Source organism: Nipponia nippon, unplaced genomic scaffold (assembly GCF_047370975.1).
Source record: "Nipponia nippon isolate SJK-2023a ecotype South Korea unplaced genomic scaffold, ASM4737097v1 scaffold_2, whole genome shotgun sequence".
In the NCBI taxonomy this organism is placed as follows: Eukaryota; Metazoa; Chordata; class Aves; order Pelecaniformes; family Threskiornithidae; genus Nipponia; species Nipponia nippon.
Genome location: NW_028262336.1, coordinates 20,696,732 through 20,716,404, shown reverse-complemented (window position 1 = coordinate 20,716,404; position 19,673 = coordinate 20,696,732). Strand labels below are relative to the sequence as shown.

At 39.1% G+C, this 19,673-nt stretch overlaps 1 protein-coding gene and 1 long non-coding RNA gene across 3 annotated transcripts in view; one reads left to right on the top strand and one right to left on the bottom strand.

The window, feature by feature from the left end:
- The window catches only part of LOC148055685 (uncharacterized), a 63,519-nt gene extending 57,867 nt beyond the window's left edge, over positions 1–5,652 (top strand). The window contains exon 4 of the long non-coding RNA XR_015704842.1: positions 1,942–5,652. This is a non-coding gene — a long non-coding RNA (uncharacterized LOC148055685). The remainder of the gene's footprint in view (positions 1–1,941) is intronic.
- Positions 1–19,673, bottom strand: part of ROBO1 (roundabout guidance receptor 1) — a 735,949-nt gene that overhangs the window by 372,501 nt on the left and 343,775 nt on the right. For both annotated transcript variants that reach the window (XM_087757517.1, XM_087757518.1), the window contains one exon: positions 8,113–8,196. In XM_087757517.1, the coding sequence (XP_087613643.1) occupies positions 8,113–8,196 (84 nt within the window). The remainder of the gene's footprint in view (positions 1–8,112; positions 8,197–19,673) is intronic.

Below are 19,673 nucleotides of genomic sequence, written 5' to 3'. Positions count from 1 at the left end.
TAATACTCAAGAAAGTGCATTATTTTAGACACAATAAATGAATGTTGTCATCTATACAGTACATTTCACTGCTATGCATTTAATAAGACCATGTGCGTTACTAACTTCCTACTTCTTTAAATAAAATAAATTGCCTGGCTAAAACAAAACACTAACTTGTATAACACACCCTGATGAGGCCAGGGAGCGATCTCCTCTTACCTTTCTCATCCTGTGACAATTATTCATACTCTTTTGACCTACCGGCAGAAATTTGCACTTCTGAACATCTTCACAAATTGCTTTGCATACTTAATTCACTGAACTGACAGCAGTGTCTGGGGGTAATTTGCTCTGTCTTTACTCTTGCTAGGAGGCCCTCAGCAGAAAGCCTCTCATCAACTCCAGGGGTTCCTGTCTGTGACAGTCCAAATGGAAAAGAGAAAGTATAATATGCTGTGAACGCCTTTTATTTTGATTTTACTTGTCTCATGGTTGATTAGGAATGCACGAACTCAAGATTAAAATGCTCATCCTGGGGAATCAAATCTAGCATGCATAGTCTATCATAGCCTATCACAAATTTAAATCTTTGGAAAAGAGATTTCAAACTCATGTCTGAAAACTGCTTGAGAATCTGCTGCTGTAAAACATCCTAAATTTCTGTAAAATATCCTAAATTAACTAGGGCCCATTTTATGCTTGCTTATTCTTTTGTCAAGTAGCAACGTGTAAGTAAAAGCTTAGAATCACTCATTATAGGAGCACACATTTTGAGCGCTGTTTGAAGATAGGCAAATTACCAATAACAGGATTTCTTCAAGTTGTATAGTCAACGTGCTCTGTAGCTAATTTTTTTTTTTCTATGTGTTCTCTAAGAACATCCCCCTTTCATTAAGGCCTCTGTCAAAATAAGTTTTCTATTCCCTGATTATTTTAATAGGCCTTTCCTGCACCTTCTCTAGCTCAAATTCATCTTCCTGAGATACGGTTGTATAGAACAATCCCTAGTATCTCAGCTATATAGGGGCATATACTGCTACTAATGTCATTATTAGACAAATTCTTCACACAATGTTTTGCTATCTTTTTTTCTGGGTGGGGTGGGGTAGGGTGGTGGGGGTGTCATTTGAAATTGGTCTGATGGCTACCAGAAAACTCACTAACTGGTTGAGAAACATGGGATGTTGCCATTGCTTCCTGGTTTAATCAAATCTCTGCCTTGAAGTATAGCACAATAAATAGAGGAGGAGATTTTCTATAAACTTTTTCATAAAAACTGGCAGTGCAAGATTTATGTAAGTGGGAGTATCTGTGCTCCAATATTGCTACTATATGTTTTAATTAAATTATTATTGCCCAAGCATTGCTATCGTTGACAGGCAATTCTATTGATTGGTGTTATATTTACATCTGTATTTTAATACATATAAAAAAAAACCCCTCAGTATCTGTGTCAGAAAAATGCTTGCAAAGAGAAGCACAAAACTGAAAGGACCTTTCTGGCAGTTTAGATTGACAGGGGGAAAAGAGAGATTGCTGAAAGACAAGAGCAGGGGATTTTTTTTTTCTTTCTTTCTTTCTTTTTTTTTTTTTTTTTTGAATAAGCATAACAGTATCCATCTGTTCCTGGATTTAGAGTGCAGATGTACTCCAAGAAGTCACTTTGTAAAATTGGTATCATGGGGCTCTGTGTTCATTCTCCCAGTGACTCAAGAGCACACTTGCTCAGTTGGCAAGTTTTAAAAAAGAGAAAGACGATGAAAAAGGTCTTAACTGCTAGCTTTGCACATATCCTAAGATGTAAAAGTCAAGCAGAAGTCTACTGTGTATTACCACTAGGAATAAGGATTCTGTAACTGCAATTAAATTCATGTTGCAGCTCTCAAATCTAGTGATTCATTCAGCTGTCAGATGTCTACTGGTTCTGCAGTGTGAACAAGTGTTTGTTTTTCTCTTCAGGTTGTTGGACACGATGAACGCAGTGCAATATAAGACATGCCGATAGCTCACTTGGAATACTTGTACAGAAACAAGATCTTTTTTTGTTCAGACATCGCTACCTACCTGCTTCACTTCTGAAATTACAGCCTCCTCCCAACCCAAAATATCCAAACTCTACAACCTCCATCTTCATTCACCACTTTTTGCATGCCATTAGCCAAACTCTGCTTTTGTTTCATGTGTTTTTTCCCCAATATTGCTCATTCTTTCCAACTAATCCTTAAAGTAAAGATGGTAATTTAGAAGGAATGTCAAATCAAATAGCAGCTATTTCTTTACAACATTCTTGTTTGTCACCCTCTTGCATTTCATATCTTTTTCTCCTCTCACCTCTTTCTCTCAGCCACAAAATCTGTATGTGCATTTACTACATCTACTAATCTGTTAGAAAAGAAATGGCTGAAAAATACTCCATTTCTCACAGGATAAGTATTACTGTAGATTTCCACCTTTGACGTCAAAGAAGTCTTTCCACTTTTTAAAACAAGCACTCTATAATACATAGGATAACCTATGTAAAATTACTGGAATGGAAGAAGAAATGTCTCAGAAATAGCCATGCAATGAAGAGAGATTTCCCCTCCATTTCTTGAAACGCTCACCAAGGGCAATCTGTCTTATTTGCCATGGGACAAGCCGTGATCCACTACAAACAGTTCTCCTGATCACATAACAACATAGTAGTAAAAAAGAAAGGTGATGTGAGAAAAGGGATGAGATCCCTGGTCATACAAAAAGAACACTGTCACAATGATTTCATGATTAAAATCAGGGGAAAAAAAATGAAGGCTAACTTTGAGTCGCAAGTGGGAACCACAGGATTTCTTCTGGAAGAGTCTTTTGAGGAAACTATGAATAAAAAAGTTTATTTGGAAAGATTCCTTTAGAAAGCCATGAATCTACTTAATGAGGAGTGGTGATCCTTGTCTGCAAATGTTTGACTATATAGTGTTAATTTAACAAGCCATCATTCTGGTCTCTGCAACACAGGCAATACTCTGTGATCTGTTAAATGATCCCCGATATTTATGTCACAGTTGATTTACCAGGAAATGTGCTACTTCCTGGAACATAATGGATGCGCACACTTCGATAGCACCGCACAATGCAATCTCAGAGATCACTCTGCAGCCACTGATAATGTGGAAAATAGCTGAGGCTCATACTTGCCGCTTACAGCCCTTACGCTATTTTGGGGAGGAAAAAAGCAGCCTGTGAGCTAAGAGTGAACAGTTACTTTACTAATCAGGCTGGCAAACCACATGTGAAGTCTGATGTGGAAATATTAATTGCTTTACTCTTTTCTTGAGAATCTGTTCTAACAGGTAACCATTAAACAGCAAAGTATGTTTAGTAGCTTTAGTCATGACAGTTTTGTCCTACGCTCTTCAGGTTTCCTCAATCCCTGCTCCCTGCTGCAGGGTTGTGGCTCTCAAAGCTCCTCAGGCATTAGGGGACATCATTCAGCACATCATCTGCTCTATTTCACCACTAACCACAAGTTCTTCTCTTGGAAAGCCTGACGTTATTTAAGGCCCTTCCTTCTATGAGCTTTTTTTCCAAATTTTCCGTTTCCTGAGTTCTTCCAGTATCTTATTTGGATGATTCGCCATATTTCTCCTCTGGTATACAGTGGAAACTCTCCTAGATCTTTTTCCTTGCTTCCCTTCCTTTTCTGTTTGTCCCTGTACTTACCTCCAGGACTTTAATGAAAAAAATAACAATGGGTAACCTAAAGGTTTCTCTCTACTTTAAAATAAGTGTGCAAACAATAGCCTGTGCCTGACATCTCCACAGCCTAAACTTGAAAAAGAACTGAATTCCTACTTGCATCTTCCGTTCCCCTGCCTTCCTTTGGTGATCAGAAAAGATTTCATTACATTCTCTGGTGCACACTCCTACCACCTAGTTCTCCTTTCAGAACCTAGATCCAAACTGATGGAAAGGTGGGATTACTTGCAATCATTTTTAGGTATCTACATCACTGCTAGTCACCTGGAGTTCCCTTAAAGTCTGTAGAAAGAGAAACAGGCATAGTTATAGAGCATTTCAGAAAACTACTTTGGATGTCTTCCTTAGGGCAAATTAAATACAACGCAAAGTATCTAAATCGTATGCTTTTATCCTGTTGAATGTCACTGTGACCTGGCCTGTTCTTTATGCACGTAGTTAAAATAGTAATTTAGATGTTTACTATTACACATCTTAACTATGCAATTATTTTCCAATCTGGCCCTTACAGAGTAGAATTGGTCTTTTGTGAAGATGTAGACAAGGTAATCTTCCTGGCTCATTTCTTTAAACTGACAGAGTTACAACTAAAAGTTTTGGTTGGTTTTTTTTTTTTTTTTTTTTTTTAATCCTAAATCCTTTGCTGAATCAATCCAGATATGTCTAGCATATTTAATATGCTACCTATATGGTCACATCAGCCTTTAGGTGTTTTTTATTCTTAGCATTTCTGTCATATCAAATACACAAGAGAAAACCTTCCTATAAGTTCCTTCAGTCTAACAACAATCCTCAGTGACTGAACTGCCTTTCTCAATTTGTTATTTATTCAGCCCCTATTTATTTACATTACAAATACTTTCCAAAAGTGATCGTCTTTCATATAGATGCGTATACAGCCTCTCCATTTGGGTCTACAGTTAATAACTAATAATAATTATTTTGATAATAAAAACCTGATGATCTATAAAAAGTGCAACCATCTATTGGATACCACATTACTGTATTGATTAGGGAGATAAAAAATCTAGAGTTTGGTGCTGTAACATACTAAGAAGCATGAAAAGTCAAATGCGAGTTCATCATTTTCCCATAATAATGGTCTTGAAATTTATTAACAACTTCAATCTTCATCTGAAATAGCTTGGGTTAGCAACTCCTCTCTCTCCCCCTGAAACCGATGTGTTTCCTGTTCGGTACAAGGTTACTTCTCAAGGCAACTGCTCACATCCACAGTGGAAACATCAGACCCTAATGGGATAGCCAAAAATCTCCTGATTTAAAGCGGACTTTAGGAGAACACACTGAAACACTCTCTAGGAGTCATGTATCTCCACTTAAGAACAGCATGAAACAGCTGCATATATTCATACTGAAAAACACATATGGAAAGGCAGACATGTAGGAAAAAATTATAATCTTTAACTCTGAAACTTCCCATACTAGCTAATACTTTGCTTATTTACCTTGCAGCTAAACTTATATGGAACTGGAAGGAAGATGTGCCCTACAGATCTATCACTGCTCTTAGTACGAGTAAAAATTTATGACCCGACTGTATGGCAGTACAGCTTGTTTGGGTTTTGTCCATTCAGACACCACCTGAAGATAAATACAGGATTAAAAAATAAACTGCTGCTTTTTTTGCCCGTGGGTCCAGACATCCTGGACTTTATCTGAGTGATTTTAGGAATGAGTCAGAGAATTTTCAGTACAAACAAGCTTCTGGAATGGTTTTCCTTTTGGAGAATGGAATTCTATAGTTAAGAGAGAACAAAAAATGATCTAAGAATACTTCTGTGAAATCCAGGAAGTCCATACTAGGCCCACATAAGTGGGCCCATAAATTAGAAAAAAATGTAACTTCACCTATAAGATTGTATTACAGTTAATGTTATTTTTAAAAATCCTTACTGATTCTATAGAAACCTGTTGGACTAATTTTAATAAATACCTCAGGGCCTTTCCATATAAACCAAGGTATACACATATAGTGCTACTGATTGCTATTACATAGTGGAGAAAAAAAATACTGTACCATTAAATCTTTAAACATTAAAAACTTGGTCTTTCCTTCATTCAGTGCTCATTCAAACAGAGGCACAAAAACTCCAATTAAACAAAACCAGCCATCCTCTCGGTTTTCATTTTTGTTCAGCTTGTGTTTGCTTCTAACTTGATCCTGACTTTTGTGCTTGCTTGGAAAATGCCTATTAAAATACAGACTTGAGTTAAGATCCAGAGCCTCTGGGGAACTACTAGGCCAGGGTTTGGTTTTGCCAGTCCTCCCAAACGACCCCATTAGTCTCCGAGAGGCAGGTTAAACAGCTGCAGTACCCCGCAGAGGCCTGTCCTCGGATGCGGCGCCCAGACGCACATGTGCACCTTGATACGGGTGAAGGATCCTCGTGGGTGGATAGACGCAGAAGGGTCTGTGCTCTGCTCGGGAAGTCATCCCACGTCCCCATGCTCAGAGGGGAGCTACTGTCTTAAACACTGCATTATATGCCTTAAATACTGCCCTGCAAGGGGGGGACAAAGTCTCCACTGCGGAGCAGCACCACCTGCAGCCCTTGCACCCTCTGCCTGCCATCGCCCAGCCGGCGCGCTTGCCATGGGGGGTCCCATGCCAAGCCTCCAGCCCCTCTCCGAAACATGCCAGTTGGAAAAGGTGATGGTGTCTCCCCCTGAATTCTTACCCCCACTACTCTTGTGGCAAAGGGGGCTTGTGGAAGGCACACACAGGGTCCCCTCTCCCCCCTCCGTGGGCAGACGTGAGGCTGTTGGGCGCGGGAATCTGCCTGTCGGGCACCAGCCCCAGGCCAGGGAGGGGCGGTGGGGCTGGAGGGGAACCCATTGCTCCTGTCTAGGTAAAACTAAGCAACTTTATTAATAATGGAGTCTGACTCGTGGTCCCAAGCAAATTAGTAGCTGTTTAAATACAAGACTCAGAGATCACCATTCTCAGCCCTGTTTTCTGAAAGCAAAAATCTAACTTAAAGTGAGTGAAAAAAAAGCATTCTTTAAGCTATATTAATTTTCATTTTGTCACTGTGATGACCCCATATGCATCAGGGAGCATAGATATGCCAAACTCTGAGAGTGGGGGGGAATATTTAGAAAAAAATTAATAGGAATATTCAAAAGGTAGAAAAGTCTAAATAATCCACATGCAGCAGGGTTCATGCTATGTTTTTCTAAGAAGGCATCTATCTTCTTGACTGCGGGGAAATTCGTATTGCTTTGCTTTTTTACCTTTTTAGAAAAAAAGTATTTTAAACTGGAATAAAATGATGTGTCAAGGTTTTACACCACATGCAGGGATGATGGCGAGGGGTAGGCGATGAAAGCTGTAATCATTGTAAGTGGTGTATAACAAACCTGAAGTTTTATGAATGGACAAGAAATTACTCCCTTACTCTTATACCTGCCCATCTTCTTCCTGTACCCTGTAAGACTGTCTTAGTTATGAATATCTGATTCACACACTTTTGTTAATAACTATATGCAATTTTACACAGCGTGAGCAGGCGTAGCACTAGTAACCCACCAATAAAGTATTTAAAGAACATCTTCCAGTTCAATGTCCAACTCATTCTCCCTCCTTCCCTTTCCAAAAGTTGCTACCACCAGAAGAATTAATACTTACCTTCGCAACCTGAAAGTTATTTAGATCTAAACTCTGCCACTGTACTGGACCACCAGTAGTTCATGAAAGCCCTAGACTCAGGGACTCTGTCGCTGAGCCCAGGCTGTGGTCAGTAGCGTGACTCCTGGAGCTGGGTATCGTTTCGGTGTGCAGAGGAGATACAGAATAGGGTCCCTCAGAGATCGCTGCTGCAACACACCGTATGGTGCTGCTTATCTGTGGCTTTTCTTATTTGGCCTAGAGACACGTTTCTCTAGTTTATGCAAAGCAGAAGTCAACGAAACAGATTCTTCTCCCGTCACATTTTACTTTCATTTGGATTTTTTTTCCCTGCTGCAATATATTTTACTTTTGTTTATAACAGAAACAAAGAAAAAAAAAACAAAATAAACATATGGAAAAATTCCTGCCTTTGGAAAAATTTCTCTGAGATGATATATTGTCTCATGCATTAATATACACAGTTTGAAGGAAAATAATGGGTGCATTGTTTCAACAACAGAAAATTACTTTAAACATTTAAATAACTGAAATGTACTAACACACACAAAAAGACAGTCATCTTGGTTAGTTAAAAGGCACAATAATATTTCCCAACAGTACTAACAACGTTGAACTTCTAGGGTGACGGTGAAAGATAGCCAGCTAGCAAAGATGATTAAAAAACCGTGTACAGGTGGTAATGGCAGATGCAGGTGGAAAGCGTCAGAAGTAGGCAGTCAGGAATATTTTGGAAAGATGCACTCTACCTGTGTAGCCCAGCGAATTGTCACCATTATCAGAGGTGGGGAGTGGTGTCCCGCTGTCGTTCCCCCTCTCTAGGTCGTCGGAGTCTGTCGGAAACAACACCAGAGCTGCTGATGGGGTCACAGGAGAAACAGTAGTTGCCATTTCGATCACAACATGTCCAGACACAATTAAATCCACACATGACAGCAAGAGCCACAGTGCCAGCGCACGGCACACTTCGTCCTTCCCCCGCCTGCGTGGTGGTGCCCAGCGAAAGGCGGCCGGGAGCATTGCCCAGGGTCCCCAAACCGCTGCCCACTGTCCCTCTCTGCCCACTCCCAAGTCTCGCTCTGCAGCCCGCCAGGCGCAGTGGCCACCCTGCCAACCAGCCAGCGCAGGCTGTGGCGAGCATATGGGGACGGGAAGGCAGGGGAGCTGAATGCTAGCATTGCTAATTTTCCACCTTATTGTTAATCAAAGCTATTGACTGTGATCACTCCCCATCATCGCTTCATCTCCTGGCAATTACAGACTCAGGGGACTTCACCTCTTTGTGGGAGGAGGCGGGGGGGACGACTGTGTCTTGGCAAGCATGGCGGGGGGGCTGCTCTACCTCTTCTGGAAGATGGGGCAGGGGAAAGGGGTAGAGCCCCTCTATGAAAAGGCAACAGTTTAGCAGCATAAGGAGTAAGATGCATTTTCTGAGCTGAAAGATGCTTGCAAGGAAACACTCAATTTTAATGTCACATAAAAAAAAAAAAAAGGGGGAAGGCAGCTGGTCAGCTAAACACATAAATGAACATGTGTTTTAAGACCCCAAGATAAATTGCTGATCAAAAGACCACAAAGCACCGCAAAGATAACTCATAATAATGAACTAAATAATTCAAAGCAAAAAATAAAATAAAAATCCCAGTGGCTCTGAAAACAAAACAGCACAACCCAAAGGAATTCGTTGTCAATATCACTAGATCTTTTTACTCTCATCTATATAGCTTAATGTAAAACTGTTTATTAAACTTAAATTCTATTTTTAATTTACTTTTGATGGTGCACTGTCCAACAGATAACACCTAAAATGAAACATTCATATTTTGTTTAAAAAAAACTGCAAGAAGCAAACCTCTTTGCAAGAATATCACTACCACAACAATAGGCTGCTTATTTCTTTTTCCTGTTGACAGGTGTCAGATAATTTATTAATTATTGTAAAGACCCTGAATAGGAAAGATATGCTTTGCTCTCTCACAAGCAGATACGTTCTGGACTTCTATAGTGACTGAAAGTAACCGTTCTTTTTCAATAAAATGCACATGCTGCTAAAAATCATTCTGAAGTTTCACAAAACACCTAAGGCAACTATGTATGAAATTCAACTACAAAAAAACGTAAGTGGATTTTTTCTCTGGACGCTTTTACTAGCTCAGTCAATCTCATATTTAAAATGTGATGCCAAACATTCATATTCTCCATTTTTTTAAAAAAAACATTCTTATAGAGACAGCATCCTTACAAATCAAAATCTTTTAAATGAATTACAAAAGAAAAACAAAAAGGAAACCAAAATCCTCAAGACCAATCCACTTAAGGGGACTTCCTGGAAAAAATATTTCTTTAAAAAAGTCAATTAAAGAATTGATAGCATGCCTTTTAAAATACTGTTGTGCAAATTAAGAAAATAAAAGAGCAAATGACAAAAAACAATCAAACACCGCGATGGTGTTTCATCTTGGCAGATGAAAAAAGTGAAATATGTTCATTTTTTGGTCCATTCATCTTTGCTGGCTCACTAACGGCCAATGTCACGGACACCTTTAAAAGCTGCTCTGAAAATGGCTGTAGAGTGACTGGATCAACATTCTGCTTCTCCAGATTGCTCACTTATTTGCATTCAAGGATTGACTGGGTCAGAGTTTTAAATTACAGCAGTAAAAGACAGAAGGATGGGACTTCTGTTAAATTAAGAGGCAGAGGCTGTGCCTACTTCTTTTAGGGCAAATGTTTATAATCGACTACAGAAAGCTCAGACCGAGATTTCAAGCAATGAACCTGCTGATCACCATTTTGAAAGATTGACTGCCTTCTAGGAGATTTAACCACACACTGCTCATAACGATGAAGAAGGAGGAAGATGCACTGAAAGCTACTGGAGTGTTCTGTGTGTCATTGTAGCATCTGGCGTCATGTGCAAAATATAATTGCAAAAGGAATTGATCTTTCTTACCCAAGATACTCCCTCAGCCATGGCATTCCCAGAAATGGGCCGCCCTCCTCGTAACACCTCACAAAACAACCGATGCTGATGCCCTCTAGCAAGGCTCATTTAGGAGTTTAAATAGGAGCAGTCTCCATTTCAGAAATGCTGTGCATTCAATACAGCCAACAGGACATGAGAGCAGCAGCTTTAAAAACCGGGCTACAACTACTTGCAGCCATTTAGCATGAAAATCTTGGCTTCAATCCCTCCACTGACAGAAATGAGGGGATTAGTCTCTTTTTAACACTACTGATATTTACAGGATATCTGTTAGTGACAATGCACTTATTTACAATCCAAAACCACACAGACATTATTCACCCTCTCATTCTTTGAGAAATGCTACTTTTCCACCTGATATCGAACATGATATTCAACTAATGTTATATTATGGTCACTGGCTGGAAAACGACTGTCACTAATGATGATCACTGAAGTTCAGTTCTTGCTGTGGGTGAATTCTATCCATTTCACTGAACGATAAGTCTGTGCCCAAGTCCTACATTTTGGGCTGTGGCCCCCTGCACTGGGCTGAATTTAACTTCAGCTCTGTCACAAGATCCAGCTTTGCCTTTGCTTGGGAACCCCCGTTAAAACTTAACAGAAATAAGTACTATTGACTTACATGGCACATTTCACCATGCGACTGCTGTGAAGGCGCTCTGTTGAATGGGTGGTAAAGGGCCTGAATGTTAAGATGTGATGTATTTCTTATGACTACCGTGCTGTAGGATCAGGAGATTTTCCACTTGGCTTTGCTAAACAAAATGAATGATTTTACATCATTATACTTCTTGAACTACTCGCTGTACCAAAAACAGTGAAGGGAATGAATTATATAACCTGGAACAATTCACCTGATGTATGAAAAATTTACAGCTCAGTCCAAGTCAAAGCAGAGGCTGAACTCGGTGCCTCATCCCTCAGAGAAATGCTATAATCACTCTATAACAGGTTTCACAGAACTGACAGAGAGAGATGTACCTCAAAACAACTCTCCAGTAAGGCTGAACATCTTGGTTGAATTTCTGTACCAGACAAGAGGAATTTAAACCAAGGTCTCTGATATCCTAGCTGCTCAGAAAAGCCTCTTTTCAGTGAAACAAAACTTACACTTTAAAAAACACCTAAGCAGTAATCGGTTGATTCATTATGTAAAAAAGAAAAAAAAAACAAAAACCAAAAAACAACAAAACAAACCCCAACATTTAATTCAACAGAAAATTACTTTTACCTGTAAGTATGCAAAACTTCAGGAAGAAGATAAAAAGGAGTTCCTTCTTCTCCCCCTCCTCCCTTTTTTTTTTTTTATAGTCCCAAACAGGCTTTTGGAAGAGGAAGATGAGAAGTGAAGCCTTGAGTACCAAAGAGAAAAAAAGGAGCAAGCCGCCCCTTATCAATTGCTGCTACACTTTTCTTTCACAGAAGCATTTGAGAGAGGCCTCATTTGAGAGGGAAAACCCCCTCATCATGATGAAAAATATCTCATTCCCTCTTTCCACAGCTATTTCCAGAGCCACCATTCATTAAGTTGGGCACATACCTTAAGGCATTAAAGAAACCCCCAACAAACATCTATTTTGACATGATAGGAGAGTGCTCTAGCTTTTTGGTGGAACAGTTTCAGGTTTAGTCAGTTCAGCCCAAGCACAGACAACATCTTCAAAGCAGCAAGAGGATTTGGCTTAATCATACAAGTTCAGAAGAAGTTTAGGTGGCCCAATGGCAGACAGATAGCACCAAAGATTTATGTGAAAGTGAGGAACCTTTTCCAATGAGATTTCCACTGAAACCTGTAAGTTACTCCCTTTTATTGGACTGCAGCAGGAGCTACTAAACACCATTCATGCTTTAATTTACATATCTTTAACCCTTCAAAATGATCAGAAAATACAAATACTAAATATTTACTATTGTTATTCATTCTCTCGGCTCCTGCAACACCTCAAAACAGACACACACATTTATTTTCACAGCTACTTACATTGAAGTGCTTTGTGCAATCCTAACCTCAAAAATTATATTAAACATACTTTTAACCATGGCTCTGCTATTCATAGAAAAGTCGCCAGTGATTTTTTTTTTCCACTGGTAACAGAAAGCGATGCCATCAGTTATTGCTTCTTTTGTACCAGGGAGATATGTCTGTATGACACGTTTTATTGATGATGCATCCTTAAAAGTCCCCAAATGATTCAGTATTGATGCCCTGGCCCATCATCCTGAAGGACATAAAGAAAAATTGAAAAGACCTAAACAGACACAACTTCTTACTACTATAGGATTCTCATGTACCTGAGTTTCTACACAGGTCACTGTTTATCTGAAATTAAAGCCATCTACTGAAAAATGACTACAAAAATAGTAAATGTCATATTTAATTCCAAAATATATAACTTCATTATTTCTTGCTACATTTCTCTAAATTTCATTATCATCACCAGCTTGGGGGTACAAAACGGGGAAGAAACAGCATGAACAGCATTTTGCAAATGAACATTAATAAAAGATTAGGGTGAAACAAATGAATATAAACTACTATCAATATTAGAATTGTGTTCTACAAATTGGATCAATTCCCATTGATTCCTTGCTAGTGATCTAGAGGAATTCAGGAAGAGACATCAGAAAAAAAACCCCAACTGTGACCGCATCAAACCACAACCTAAAATGAGGAACTAAATTAGTAGCCTGTTATTTTCAGTATTTTCATTTATTCTAGGTTTTCATTGGAGTTACAGTATAAATACACTATAATATGTCTTAAGGGATATTTAATTCTATTTCTTCACTTGGTTATTCATAATGACAAAACATTTTATGCTATCAGAGTATAGCTAAGTAAGGATAGTACCTAAGGGGGCACTACTGTTGAAGTTAAATTAATATATCTGCGAGAACAAACTTTTGTAGAGGGAAGTACTGCCTAAAATTATATGTTTATTTAGAAAAATACAGACAAGCTTTCAAGCATGTAGGCTATTCTTCAGATCTGGAACAAAAAGGAAAAACTTCAAGCCACGTGCAGAATTGGGAATAATTAGGCCACCCTTAGACTGTCACAGCTTGGTAAACACAGGCCCGTATCAGAAGCCTATGTAGCATATGGCTGATTAATCTGGAGGATATCCTTACTGATTTTTCATATTAGCTGAAACGAAATATTCTATTATTTTTCATAAGACTTAACAGAGCTACTTTCTAGAGACATTCACATTCAGCCAGCTAACTTGTTTAAACTGGGTAACTTTAGGGAGTTATGACCATTTTCATCAGCTAAGAGTCTCCACAAGTAATTAAGAAGTTCTTCATTAAAAGTTTACACTGCTCAGCTGCCTCGTCTTAAAAGTTAAGAAAGGTTTAACCTGAGGGGAAAAGGCAAGCATTTGTTCTCATGTAATAGCTTTAATCTGAGGATCTGGCACAAGTAAATTACAAATAAATCCATAAGGATGCTTTTTATTAATAGCCTGTACAAGTATGTTCTAGCAACTCAATATGTGGTTCTAAAAATAAAATATACACTTACGAACAGGTACAGGAATGTTATTCATTACGCACAAGAGAGAATTTTCTGATGATAACAGAATATTTTGTGGTGTAAAAAACCCCTAGAAACAGAATTTTCTAAACCAAGGAAGAGTACAGCTTTTATTTAATGGTTTGAGTATCTTTTTTTGGTTGTCTTCAAAGAACAGTGCATATGACTGAAATCCTGACAAAACTTCAGTATCGGATGCTATTTAAACACCTTTCCTTCTCTTCATTTTCATGATTCATTCAATAACAGCCTTTAAAAAGTAAATGAGGACTTCTAGTTATGCAAAAGCAGAAAACAACCTCTTTGCATCTTTATGCTGCTGGTAAACAATTTCTTTGCATCTTATTTATTTATTTATTTTGGAAGTAGGTAGTAAACACAGGTGTTCACAACTTCAATGCGTATCCAGCTGATATATTTTACAGAGTAGTGTAACTACGATTGTTGGGTTTATTGGTTGATTTGGTTTTTTTAAATCTGCATCACTTGCTTTTGAATTTTAAAGCTGAAGTCTTATGTGGGATCAGTCATGCAGGAAACCATACGAATATAATTACATAGCAACATTTCTGACTGAACACTTAAATTCTCAAAGCCTGGTATTTAGCAGAGAGCGCGTAAACACGCACTGTGAGACTTTGATGCTCCCAACCTGTCTATTGTCCTCTCTCCACTTCCCCGCACACCTTGACTTCTCCTAGCTCTTCCTTGCACTTCTTGGGCCGTCCCTTGTAGCTCTCTCCTGTTCTGCATCTGCTCCCATTTCTTTCCCTGCCAGATAAACCCAGAGGTAATGGCCATTCAGGCTAATTAAATGGTGCTGGAAGTGACTTAACAGGTGGTGGCCCCAGCTGCTTTAGTTGCAGGGGTAGATAAGAGACCCATCACTAGCCTGTATAAGGCACTATGATTAATTAGGACAAGAAGCCATTTTCTAAGGAGGGACAACCAGATTTACAACAGAATTTTCTTCTCTAAGGCAACAAGCAAACTTTCTCCAGAAAATACAGAAATAAATGACTTATTCCGAAGTGCTCACTGGTCATCTTGACTATGTTCAATATGCCGTATTGAACAAGACCTATTTGGCATAGGCTTCTTCGTATCACTATTTTGTATTTTCTTCTTACTGCAAGTTCTGAATTTGACCTTTCTTTAGGAAATTTCCTCTCCCTTAGAGGCTCTCTTATTTTGTTTTCTTCCAAGTAAACTTCCATGTTTCTCAAGAGAGTTCTGATTACTGTGGGAACTACTATCAAGACATTTAAATAATAGCAACTATACCATGTACAGTTGAATAACTGGTTATGCAAGCTTCCCATGCAATCCTCCAACTCCACTGGACTTCTTGCAATAATCCCCTAACCACTGTAATCAACTCTATGAGACGACACCCAGTCCTCCAGGCATTCACCCCTTGAGCTGCTGCTCCTCTGACTTTAGCCCTGTAAGGTTGTTTTGAGGCTGAATTATGCAGCTGCTTTACATGTAGCTGCCCCCAAAATAGTAGCAAAGAACTGGGTTAATTTTGGCTTTACTGGAGAACTGGAACACAGCAAGAAACCTACCATGCTTAATTACCCCTTATCTTATTCAGCTGAGTGGTGAACTTAGGAGAGGTGATGAATTTCCCTCATTAATGACTATTACAGGCAAACGATGAAAATGCAGAAACTAATTCAACACACCAACCCCAGCAGTCTTACAGTCAAATGATTTGAAATTAAAACTACCATAAAAATGACGATTGAAGGGGGTGTACACAATTAAAGAGCTGAGAAAGCCCGTTCTCATTCCCTTGCTTTTCTGTATATGCAAAGTCATCTTCTGAGTTGTCAAAGATGTATCTGCAACACAGCTGTGTCATTTGCATTTTACTAGTCTATCGGCAGAGCTCAGCATGAAGAATAATATTAAAACAATGTACGTCAATGCTCGTTTATAGAAAGAATGGACCTACTTGCACTAATACAGTGTCCAGCAAGGGAGTACACTGGCACACTAAGTAAGCCTATTAAAACTGCTATGTAAGCAAGAAAGTCTCTCTGACATCACAAGAATCCCAGGTCCTTTCTTTCAGGAGACACTCCTAGCTACATTTCTAGCTGTCCTGGTTTGGTGTCCCCCCCCTCCTTTTAGAAGCACAGCATTTTGAATCATTTTGTTGTTGCCGGCGCACGTTCTGTACCTCCCAACAGCGACTGCAGCCACACTGCGATTACTGGTACCCTTAGCGTACAGATTTCTCAGAGGAAATGAGTCCGGTTGTTGGCTCTTCTGTGCTTTCCCTTCCTTTTCGCCTTCCACAATCGCAGCCCTTTGGCTATGACAGAGAAGGCAGCAGACAGGACAGGCTCTGAAGGTCCTCTTCCTTTCGTAATTAAAGCTGCTCACATTCTGTTCAACCTGTCTTCTGCACAAAGCAGAGACCTGATAACGTTATATCCTATGGGGTGACTCGATTTAAAAAAGATATTTTAACCCTGTTGTAGTTTACAATTAAAATCTTTATGGCCTAACAGAAAGTAATTTTGTCAGTAACGTCCAGGGATAATTTTGAAATGAAATGAAAAGGTGAATTGCAAGGTAAAAAAAATCACGACACTGACTTGTAAAAAGACATGGAGTTGAAAAACATACCCTGTCAATCAGTACAGCTCTACAAGAATAAATTTGCAACAAGCGACAAGCATCATCAGATCACAAATACATATCCATGCAAAGTAGTAGTAAATCGAGTCTGTCCAGAATTCCCTTTCCTATTAACCTTCCAAGACAGTGAATTACCCGCAGATATCAAATGATTCTCACTTGCACCACAAGTTTTTTTTTTTCTTTTTTTTAAATCCAAATAATGTTTTCTTTTATTCATACTAAGTAGAAGTAAGTACTTCAGGGAAGGTTTTGTCTTTCGTTATTAGATCACAGGGGTTCTTTCTGTAAAGCTCTTCCTGAGAGCTACCGCTTTTGTGCAGCGTAGTGAAATGTATTCTGCGAAGGCCGTTTTTAAGTTTGTCCCTTGGAGAGAAGCGAAGCTGTACAACAGGCGTTCCTCTTTTCTTTGTTTACCTGAGCTGACTACTTGCCGCTCAAAATCATATCCTTAAGAAAACAAATGATGGAGCATGTAAGCATTTGCCTGGAAAATTTGATATTAGGCTGAAGTCCTTTCTTGTTAAAGCAGCAAAATGCTCCCATTGACTGTACGCAGGGTTCTGTTAGCACAGCTGCGAATACTTCAGGGAAATGGGAGAAAGAGCCACAAATAAAGAATTAGCAATTGCTATCTAGCTCATAATGAAACATACACATATGTCCCAATCAACTTAATAATTCTCAGTCTAAACCAGGAAAGATTAATAAAATAGTGGTAAGTTAATTTAATAGTTCCTAGTGGTTCTTTAGCATCTTCCAGCTGGGAATCTCATTTCTCAGTGTGATTGATGTCAGCCTCAAAAGAAAGCACAGGGTCAAAAATTACTCCAAGTTTATGAACTCAAACTCCAGACAAAATAAAACAACGATGAAATGAAATAGCCAAGGAGGAGAACAATCAATAACTCTTCTATCTTGTCAGAATTCAGCTCTGCAAAATTAATACCAGATAAGAAATCATACAACACAGCAAGGGGTACTTGGGTTTACAAGGATCCACAGATTTCTCTAGGTATTGTCAATTTGTAATATCGTGGACATCGAGCATGGGAATTACTAGCTAGAGGCAGTAATTTTGAAACAGAATAGGACCTTCAAGAGATCCATGGGAACCCCTGAAATAATTAGAGCTGTAACTGGAAGCACAGAGCCCAAAGCAATAAAGTACAAACACTGAAAAATGATATGTTTTAAACTACACAAATATGATGAGAACAATGCCAGTGTAAATAACAAAAGCAGTCACATTGAAATTTTGATGGATAAGACCATCAAGATGGCAAAGATGGACCAAATCACATATGTTCAAAAACCAAGCAGACTTTTGAGATAAACTGCCCAATAAGACATAACCTTATCAGAAAATTCAGTTCGTGTGTTGGTAGATACCGAACAACATCTAAATAGCAAATGGAAGGAAACAGTTATGCCACCCTTAAAAAGCAAAACCAGAAAACCCATAGTGCTAGCGATCAGGAAATTAGGCTTCTCGCAGTAAGGGACTCATTCATCATCACAGCAATGAATTGAAAATGGAAGCACAGATGACTAAGAATGCATTGTGCCAGATTTACTTGTAGAAAGTTTCCCAAGTATATCATTGCTGGCTAGGTCACAGCTTTAATATCTCAGAACTAAAGTACAACATTGTAAGAGTGACAGCTCAAAAAAAGAAAAATTTCTTTAGCAAACCCCGATTGTTTGTTTGTCCTAACTTCATTAAATGTGTTGGTGCAGCTGCTTTGGGCAGGAAATAAAAAATACTTCTGAAGCAACATTATACATATCATATGTTTCCAGCGTGATTGGTTCCATATTGTTGGGGCCCTCAAGCGCCTCTAGCAGAGTTCCTCAGCAAATTTTGACGTGTCAAACTGGATAAAAGTCAGAAGTAGATGCTTTATCCCTACGGGCTAGGACGACTGCTATCCAGCACAGAAACTCCAACAGGGCAGATGATGCCCTGGCTTCGATCAGAGAACTGCATGCTCCCGCCGGCTGCCAATAAGAGCACGTGGCCTGAGCCCTGAGGTGGCTTCCAGCAGCCCCCTCCAAACTCCTGCACGCCCTGGTGCCCTCAGGGCTCCTCTCTGACTGTTCATGGCTGAGACCTCAGCCCAAGGGTGCCCCAGCTCAGGGGCAGCGGGGCCAGCAGCCCCCAGCCCTTTCTGGGTGCCACAGCGGGGTGACAGGCTATTGGGGCACAGCAGATGTGTCAACAAACTAAACTGATGTCCTTCAGCAACACTTTTACTACCTAGTCAATAGGGAAACTTACAATCAAGTCAGATCTCAAGTTGAAAACTTCAGCTCACTGCAATGAACCTTTAAAACTAAATATACCAAGCAGAAAATAAGTACAGCACATAACAGAGTGTATCAGAAGATCGAGTCACTGATAAACACGGAGCCGCGGAACCAGATCTGCACACATAACCTATCGATTGCAAGCAACCGCTGGCTCACAGTTCAGTGATGCATCATTACTACTACTGAATTTAAAAGACCGCATGCTGCGTCTAAAGGTCTGCTAGTCTGGAACTTCATCATATTATGATACTAAATATTTCTAGATATGTCCAAGATTACTTCAAATAGTATACTAAACTTCTACCATACAACAGACCAAAATGGAAAAACATTTAATATAAGAGACTTCAAATTTATTTTATTGACCCTGCTAGGAATATAGGTATGAAAGACTATGGAAAAAGGAGACAAGAGAACAAAACAAAAACACAAGAACCTGGAGGGAAAAAAAAATCATATTTAGCATATTAAAGGCAATTAATCATCTTTCATTTTAGCAGGCCAGACTACAGAAAACTCCTGGAAAAACAGTGTAATTTCAGAAGGTGCTAGATATGAAAAAAAGAGACTAACACATTAGATCAAATAACATATCCATCCAGAGACTGATCTGACATTGAACACCGGTTAGAAAGTAAAATAACACAAAGCAGAATGGTGTTGTTTTATTACAACAATTTAATATTTCAAACAGAAAAAAAATTGTCTCAAAAGATATTGAGGAAATTTAAACTTTAAAACAAAAGAAACAGTACTGAGTTTACAACGTCATTCCCATTACTCAAGTTTTACAGTTTATCTAACTCTACTGTAACTTG